Source organism: Mangifera indica, chromosome 12, assembly GCF_011075055.1.
Source record: "Mangifera indica cultivar Alphonso chromosome 12, CATAS_Mindica_2.1, whole genome shotgun sequence".
NCBI classification, from domain to species: Eukaryota; Viridiplantae; Streptophyta; class Magnoliopsida; order Sapindales; family Anacardiaceae; genus Mangifera; species Mangifera indica.
Genome location: NC_058148.1, coordinates 15,988,045 through 15,997,716, shown reverse-complemented (window position 1 = coordinate 15,997,716; position 9,672 = coordinate 15,988,045). Strand labels below are relative to the sequence as shown.

At 32.8% G+C, this 9,672-nt stretch overlaps 1 protein-coding gene across 1 annotated transcript; it reads left to right on the top strand.

The window, feature by feature from the left end:
• The first annotated feature begins 3,668 nt into the window (after positions 1 to 3,668).
• On the top strand, positions 3,669 to 9,672 carry LOC123193038 (C2 and GRAM domain-containing protein At1g03370-like). The gene is given in 10 exon segments (XM_044605801.1): positions 3,669 to 4,479; positions 4,879 to 6,117; positions 6,498 to 6,680; positions 6,801 to 7,084; positions 7,196 to 7,312; positions 7,491 to 7,753; positions 8,355 to 8,526; positions 8,720 to 8,906; positions 8,909 to 8,991; positions 9,098 to 9,672. Coding segments are annotated over 10 exon segments (3,069 nt in total). The 5' UTR covers positions 3,669 to 4,130; the 3' UTR covers positions 9,290 to 9,672.

Below are 9,672 nucleotides of genomic sequence, written 5' to 3'. Positions count from 1 at the left end.
GGATGTTCAAGAGAAGTAGATTTGTTTCATTTTCACGCTCACTAACCAACAATGAACTGTGCTAAAATATTTAAAAAAAACCAAAAACTTATCATATTTCTCTTTTTTAATTTAAAATTTTAATAATTTTTCTCATCAAATCTTTGAAAAGTGACAAATTCCCTCCCAGGGTTTGAAACTCTCATTGAAGACAGCAAAATTTGTTGTCGTCGACTATATTCTCTTTTCCTCTCAGCTTCTCTTTCCCTCCATCGTCAGTTATCTCTGTCTCCGACGAAGAAGATTTGGGAGGGAGGGTCAGAGATTGGTAAGTTCATCAAAGAGGAAGGGAGAGAAACAAGGCCTAGATATGATTCGAGCCGGCTTTGTTCGATTTAACTTAACTCAAATTCGTTTGATTCAAATTCGAATCGAACTCAAGTCAAAAGAGTTTGCTCTTTTTTTAAATTGAGTCAAACTTGAACCAAGAGGTTTTTGACTCAGTTCAGTTCGAATTCATAACATGAATTAGTATTTCAAATTTGTGACTCTAATTGATGACTTGAATTAATTCGAATTTAGTAGTTTCAATGGTAGTTCAAATTTATGGCTCGAATCAGAAATTTTGAATATTATTTAGGTAAAACAACGTTATTTTGTCAAAAAACTACGAACTCGACTCACGAACCTAAGTCATACATTTAAATTATCAATTCGAATCGAACCGAGCTACTAAATTGAATTATTAATTCATGCTACAAAATCAAGTCAAACTTGAACCGAATAGAGTTGAGCTATTTTCCATTTGAGCAAGACTTAATTTTGGCTCGACAAACTTGAACCGAACAATTTTCTATTAGAGTTAAAGGATATACGGGTTTGGCCCGCCTTGAATCCACCCTTAAGAGAGACCATGGAACAAAAACGATGAACTTCGTCATATCTTGTGACAATTTCAAGCCCTAAGAGAGAATTTGTCACTTTTCAAACATTGGATTAAAAAATTTGTTAAATTTTTAAACTAATGGAGGAATTTAATAAGTTCTTATTTTTTTAATATTTTTAACTAAATGATATTTTTATCCGTAATTCTAATAACAAAATTTAACAAATGGATGAATATTTGATTTTGCCCTAAAGACTTATTCCCACCCAAGGTTAAGTGTAATCTCAAACTCATATCCTCCAACTTTCAAAATCTCAAACTCTCACTTATAAATAAAATTTCAATAAAAAACTCAAATAACGTTAAAGATAAAATTGTCATTTAACAAAATAATTAAAAATAAATATTTTATTATATTTTTCTCCCTTACTTTAAAAATCTAACAATTTCTCTAACTCAAAATTTAAAAAATAATAATTTCACCTCTAAGATTTTAAATCCATTATCGAAGATCGTAAAGTTTACCATCTCTAGTCATATTGGCTTTTCCTTTAATTTATCTGCTCTTGTCTACTTGTTACTGCCCACCAGCTTATTTATTAATTAAAATTATTATATAATTAGAGTTCTTTATTAATGATTTTATCAATGAGAAGGGATAGTAATAACAATAACTCTTTGGTGTACCATTAAATCTAAACAAATAACGCCATGTGAGAGAATCTCAACGACCTGGTCCATTTACCACCAAAGCAACAGTGTGTGTCTAGACTGGCGATTTGTATCGTCAAAGTGTATTTGTTTCATATTAATTTAAATTTTGAGTTAAAAATCTTATATTTTAATTTGATCTAAAATAAAATTATGTAAAAATTTTTAATTTTAAACTAAAACGAAATATTTTTTTATGTTGACCTAAATAGACCTAAAATAATCTAAATTATGTAATAAATAAAATTGTATCAAAACACAGGTAATGATATGATTTATAACAAAATAATATACTTTACCAAATATCAAGAAATAACATAATTTTTTATAAAATAATACACAAAAAGATATACTTATCAAATTAAAATACACAAAAAACCATTTTGACATAAAACGATATTTCAAGTTAATAGTAATAGTTTGTTTATTATCTATTTATATAATCAATTGTAAAATTAAGAGTATGTACTTAGGGTTGGATTCGAGCCGAGTCGAGTCAAGCTCGCAACCAGCTCGAGCTCGGCTCGGTTCATATATGAGCGGCTCGAGTTTGGTTTGAGCTCGACTCGAGCTCGGCTTGGCTCGGTTCGTTTTGAGCTTGTGTTCAGTTCGATTCGTTTTTCCTTATCAAAACAATGTCGTTTTTAATATTTATTAATCAAAACGACACCGTTTTGTATAAAAAACTTAAAAAAAAATTATACCGAGCCAACTCGAACTCGATCGAGCTTGGTTAAGCCAAGCTCGTTTCGGGCTCGACCGAGCCGAGCTCGAGCCAAGCCAAGCTCGGCTCGGATCCAACCCTATATGTATGATCTAATTTAGTATGGTTTGATAGTTTTGTCAAACCAAATTAAAAAAATATGGTTTAGTTCACTCTTAGTTACAGTTTTAACCTATTAAAATTATTCATTTATAAATATATATTATTTTATAAATTAATTGAATTATAGTATTCTAAAACATAATATTAACATATAAAATAAATTTGAAATATATAAAAATATACATTTAAAGAAAATAAAATAAATATAAATAAAATAAGTTATACACCTAATTACTTATTAAAAAATTGTATCAAATATAATTATATATATATATGTCTTTAAAAATACAATTTATAGTTTTGTTTGATTTTAAAACCGCTTATATCATAACATAAATTGAAAACTATTTTTTAAAAATTTATCTATATAAATTAAATCATAATTTTTAAATAAGTCGGTCCTATTTTACGGGTTTAAACCAAATTATGCACACTTTTAGTAGGGATAAAATAATAAAATATAATAATCAATAACCCAACTAAGTTTATATCTTTAACTTTCAATTTTAAAATAATGCAATTAATAACCAATGAGATTAACAACCACGTGTTAAATATTTAAATTTAATTTTCAATCTATACGATAAATGTGAGTGCCATAAATATTAATACTATTAACAAATATATGACACATCAATATAAAAAATTCAAATTAATAGTACTTATAACAAAAAAATAAACTACAAATAGTATTTTAAAATTTTGCTATAAAGAATTATTAAATTAAAATAAATACCTTCAGGCAATGTGAATTTAATGTTTGGTGATACAATATCAAATTCATTATTAATTTAAATTAGGGATAGAAATTTTATGGATTGAAATTCTTTTTATCAAATAAAAAAGATAAAGGACATTATGGATTTTTTATTATTATAATATTATGTAATATTTTATTTAAAATATTCAGTTTAGTTTTGATTAATTCTAGCTAGTTTCATATTAACTCTAATCGAAACTAATTTTTTAAAGGTGAATTCAAACCTGATTTAACTATTTTTCATGTCAAAAATTATAACTTTAATCTAATTTTTTATATCATATCATCTCATATTAATAAATTGTATCAAGTTTTGTCAGATCTATATGTGTCCCACTAATGTTTTCTTACCCTTTGTAATGAGCAAAATTTGTATCTAATCGATACCATAACTCAAAAAAAAAAAAATGTAATTTAGATTTGATAAAATAAAATTAGTGATTAAAAAGTCAACAAGTCAAACATGAAACGCGCTTCAGAAAAGTAGTCTGTCTTTCTAGTATCAAGCTCCCTCGTCTTGTCTCTCTCTCTCTCTCTCTCTCTCTTCATTCATTTAATTTCGATTTTTTAAAATGACATTGATGTTGGATGGCGCTCAAACCGTACAATTATTTATGCCACAATCTCTCTGGTTTCACATGTATTGATCTCTCGTGTTTTTTCCTGTTATTTTTTCCAGTTTTTTTCCTGTCACCTCCCCTTATTATATTAGATGTCTAAATACACATCTATCGATAATTTCCATTTTTCTTGTTCTTATTAGATCTGGGATCTTGTTTTTCTTCGGTAGATTTTTTGAAATTTATTTTAACAATTGTTTTGTTATAATCATACAATTTTTTTTTTTTTAATAATTATATCTGTTATGTTGTAATCGTGTTAGACATTCGAATAAAAGAAGAGTTTTGTTGATCATTTTGTTATTTTTCGCTTGAAAACGCAATTGGGGTTTTAAGTGAATTTAAAAAATGAAGCTTTTGGTGACGGTAAAAGAAGCTAGAAACATACCCGCTCTGGATCTTAATGGTTTTAGTGATCCTTATGTGAGGTTACAGTTGGGAAAGCAAAGGTTTAGAACAAAAGTAGTGAAGAGGAGCTTAAACCCAAGTTGGGAAGAGGAGTTCGGTTTCAAAGTTGAAGATTTAAATGAAGAGCTTGTAATTAGTGTTTTGGATGAAGATAAGTACTTCAATGATGACTTTGTTGGGTTTCTCAAGGTGTCAGTTTCGCGGGTTTTTGATGCGGTTGATAAGTCTCTTGGCACTGCTTGGTACCCTCTTCAACCCAAGAATAAGAAGTCCAAAAACAAGGACTGTGGTGAGTTCCATTTGTTGCTGATTGGATAATCAATCACTTTCAGTTTTCTTTTTAGTTGGGCGGTTCTTAGTTTGATTTTGCAGTTTGCACTTTATGGTGTGTATGAAGTTATCATCAATTGATTTTCTTTTGTGGTTTGGAATTTAACTTACATCGCTGGTATAAAGAGGTGGCATTAATATTTCTTGGCACCCTATTTGTTGTCCTAAAATGAGGTGCCCTTGCTTTGATATTTAGATTCAAAGTAGCTTAGTTAATATCCATTTTGGTTATTGTCACAAATTGAGAATCGCCTGTATAGTTGGAGTCAAGAATTCAACTTGCATCACTTATTAATTATCAGGATGGTTCAAGAAACATACACTGTACTGATTACTAATTTTTTGTCTTCCTTCGCAGGCGAAATTCTTTTGGCTATATCGTTTTCGCATAACAGTTCATTTGTGCACTTGAATAGTATAACTGATTATGGATCACATGCGAGGAAGCATCCAGACATAACAATTGAATCTCCCGCTAGGTCTTTCAATGATCCATCAAGTGCAACTGTTCCATTGAGAGCAGAGGATATCACATGTAGTAAGGAAGAGAAATCCTGTGCACAGAGAACTTTAGCTGGTCGAATTGCTCAAATGTTCAATAAAAATCCAGATACAGCGTCAAGTAGAGGTGTTGAATTGTTGGAGATACCTGAAACTGCCAAACCTGAGATTTTAGATGACAAGTGTGAGGATCAGTCCTCCTCTGTTTCATTTGAAGAAGCAATGAAAGCAATGGAGTCCACAGATCAAGGTTCTGATGTTCCTAGCAATTTACCAGGGGGAGTCCTTGTAGACCAAATGTATATAATTGCACCCCAAGCTCTAAATAGTCTACTATTTTCACCTGACTCAAGCTTCGCCAGAGAAGTGGCAGATGTGCAGGGGAATACAGAACTGCAACTGGGGCAGTGGAATTTTGAAAGTGGTAGCGAGAGCTTGAAAAGAGTTGTTACTTATATCAAGGCTGCAAGTAAATTAATTAAGGCTACAAAAGGAATTGAGGAGCAAAAGTACCTAAAAGCTGATGGGAAAGTTTTTGCTGTTTTAGCAAGCGTGAACACTCCAGATGTTATGTATGGGAGCACCTTTAGGATTGAATTGCTTTACTGCATTACTCCTGGGCCAGAGTTGTCATCAGGAGAGCAGTCTTCACACTTAGTTATATCCTGGCGTGCAAATTTCATGCAGAGCACTATGATGAAAAGTATGATAGAAAATGGAGCCCGAACTGGTCTGAGGGAAAGTTATGAGCACTATGCAACTTTCTTATCTCAGACAGTTAAACCAGTTGATTCAAAGGATATGGGGTCAGATAAGGAACAGATTTTGGCTTCTTTGCAAACAGAGCCCCAGTCAGACTGGAAGCTAGCTGTACACTATTTTGCGAACTTCACTGTAGTTTCCTTGATTTTTATGGGATTTTATGTGCTTATCCACATCTGGCTTGCCACAGCTAGCACAATTCAGGGGCTTGAATTTGTTGGACTTGATTTACCAGATTCTATTGGTGAACTTATTGTATGTGGTGTCCTGGTTCTTCAAGGTGAAAGGGTGCTGAAATTGTTTTCACGCTTCATGCAGGCGAGAAACCAAAAGAGTATTGTTCACATCTTATAATTGCTTCTTTCATTAAACTAGCACAACCCTTTTATGTGAATTACTTTACTCTATTGCTTTATCTGAGATCTAGTTGGATGACCTTGAAAACTATTATTAAACATTTACTCTATTCGATGATGTTAGTTGAATCCAATAGTTGTGATTGCTATATGATAACACAACTTTTAATAAATATGGTGCCCTATTAATCAGTTATTTTGATGCTTATGCTTCTTTTGGCAAAAATGTTGTCTTCTGATTCATTATTTGCTTTTGCTGCTGCTTTTCTACTTCCACAATTTCTTTTGTCACAAGCCTGTATGTGTCCATCTCATTCATTCTTTTGCTAGAGAGTTTGATTTCTCTCGTGTAAAATAGGCACTGATCATGGAATTAAAGCACATGGTGACGGGTGGCTGTTGACTGTTGCCTTAATTAAGGGAAATAATTTAGCAGCTGTCGATACAAGTGGGTTCAGTGATCCATATGTGGTGTTCACTTGCAATGGGAAATGTAGAACCAGCTCCATCAAGTTTCAGCAATGTGATCCCCTCTGGAATGGTGAATCCAATATCATTTTATATCAGTAAAAAACATGTTTCCCAATTTGTGATTCTTACATGTTTTAAAATCAAATTCTGTTTCCCAATTCTTATCATGAAACTCTGTTTCTCATTGCAGAAATTTTTGAATTTGATGCAATGGATGAACCTCCATCAGTGCTAGATGTGGAAGTTTATGATTTTGATGGACCTTTCAGTGAAGCTACATCTCTAGGACATGCTGAAATCAACTTTGTAAAATCTAATATATCAGATCTAGCTGAGGTGTGGGTACCTCTTCAAGGAAAGCTGGCACAGGCTTGTCAGTCTAAGCTGCAGTTGAGAATTTTCTTGAACAATACCAAGGGTAGCAATGTTGTTAAAGAATATTTGAGTAAAATGGAGAAAGAGGTGGGGAAGAAGGTAATTCTAGCTGTTTGCTTTGGGTTTTTGTTTTATCAATCTGCTATATATGTTATGGTTTTCTTCCCTCATATTATGTTTGCTAAACTTTTGTAATGGAATCACTTGTAGATAAATATGAGATCTCCTCAGACAAATTCAGCTTTTCAGAAACTCTTTGGGCTTCCGCCAGAGGAATTTCTCATCAATGATTTCACGTGTCACTTAAAGCGAAAAATGCTCCTACAGGTACAGTGGGTGTGGTTATAGGATGTTGAAGTTTTTAGGACTGTGAACTTTTAGTATTATCTCATTCCTTTTCAGATTGTACTTTGAGAAAATTATGTATTTTATGTTATACTTTAAATGATTTTAAACAATGCATGTTTTCAGTTATCTTTTAACTTGCTTTTTATACAATGTGCAGGGTCGCCTATTTCTGTCTGCCAGAATAATTGGGTTCTGTGCAAATTTATTTGGGCACAAGACAAAATTTTTCTTCCTTTGGGAGGACATAGAAGACATTCAAGTTTTACCTCCTTCTTTGTCATCTATGGGCAGTCCGGTCATTGTTATGACACTCCGGCAAGGCAGAGGTATGGATGCCAGGCATGGTGCAAAGACACATGATGAAGAAGGCAGGCTGAAGTTCCACTTCCAGTCTTTTGTATCATACAATGTGGCAAATCGGTAAGTGATAACAGCATTTCTATAATTTACCATTTCCAAACCATTTTCTTTCTTAAAAAATACCATAATCTTTGAATATGGAAAAAAATTATCTGGGAAAATTTACTGGCTTTTGATACTGATTTACAATTTTATTGCTATATGAATTCTGGATATGTTCATTAATGGGCATTTTATCACCCACCACAATCCTAGATCTAGGCCCCATTTGGTCTTGCAGCCACTCAAGGAGCAAATTTGATGGGTATATTGATTACCTGACACCCAAGAGGTATCTGATACAGTTTGATCATTTTTTCTCTGGTGATGGGGCTTCTTCCACCAAATAACTAGGTTTTAGGTTATACTCTGTAAATATCACAATTCTCTTGCTTAATTTATTTTTTGTCATTGAATGGTTTTAAAGATTTTCTGAAATTTTAAGTCACCTGGATTTATGAAAATTGGCCATGTTATTGAATAAATCTTACATAGAAAGAGTTGTGCAACTAAGTACACGAATGAAGAAAATATTTCTATTGTCAGAATTCATACAGGATAAATGACAATTAATAATGGCAAAATATGTGATATGACTTACTTTTTTGTGCATGTCAAATAGGACAATCATGGCTCTGTGGAAGGCTAGATCTTTGACTCCTGAACAGAAAGTGCAAATAATTGAAGAAGAATCAGAAGAAGTTAAAAGCCTCCAAACTGAAGAGAGTGGTACCTTCCTGGGGGTTGAGGATGCAACTATGTCTGAAGTTTATTCAGCAGTTCTCCCTGTTCCTGTAATTTCTCTATGTCTATCTTTCTCTTTTGCTCATGCTCCCTTTTTCTGTGTGTTGCATACAGATTTGTTGGGGCACATGTACTTGCATCCATCTATGGACATTTTCATTGTTTTCTATGGTGGTTTTTATGCTTTTATTCTAGGTATATGCTTGTATCTGACAATGGAAACTGTCTTGTTGATTATTTTAGACTAATTTCTTCATGGAGTTATTTGGTGGGGGTGAATTAGAGCGTATTGTTATGGAGAAAGCTGGTTGTCTTAACTACTCTTGTAGTCCATGGGAATCAGAGAAGCCCGATGTATATGAGAGGCAAATTTATTATAGATTTGATAAGAGTATATCACGTTATAGAGGAGAGGTGACAAGCACTCAGCAAGATCTCCCTTATCCAATGGGAATGGTTGGGTTGTTGAAGAGGTCATGACTCTTCATGGAGTTCCACTTGGTGACTATTTTAATGTATGAGTAACACTTCAAACTGTTTGTTTCTCTGTGGCTTTTGAGTTTATGTTTTTCATTTGTGTAAATACTTTGTATCATAATTGACCGTCTTACGAATGTGCAGCTTCATCTTAGATACCAAGTCGAGGATTCACCTTCAAGAGCGAAAGGATGCCTCATACAGGTGTTTATCGGAATTGCATGGCTGAAAAGTACTAAGCAAATGAAAAGGATTACAGAGAATATTGTCTCGAATCTTGAAGAGCGCCTAAAGGTCATGGTCAGTGTAGTTGAGAAGGAATTTACAACTAGATAGTGGATAGATTGTGCGACGGTGTTAGTTGGCAAATACCATCACTGTGGAGGTGATTGGAGAGTGCTGATGTTTCTGTAACAATCCCTATTCGTATCACTGCTATTGTCTGTCCATTATATTGAGCAACACTCTCGCATAGCAGGGCAATCATCCAGATGTGCAAATACAAATATAGCACACGTGTATTGATTAACACACATGCTGTTGCATCTTCCGTTTTGGATTTAGCAGTGCTTTCATTGTTTCCGGATTGTAACCCTTTGTACAAGTGGGTTAAAGTCTTAATGGTATACTAGGCTGGCTGGAACGAAAAAAATCATTTATTACTCTTATGTACACTACACGGTGAAGATTATAGTGAAAGAATTTCATTATTTGTGTAA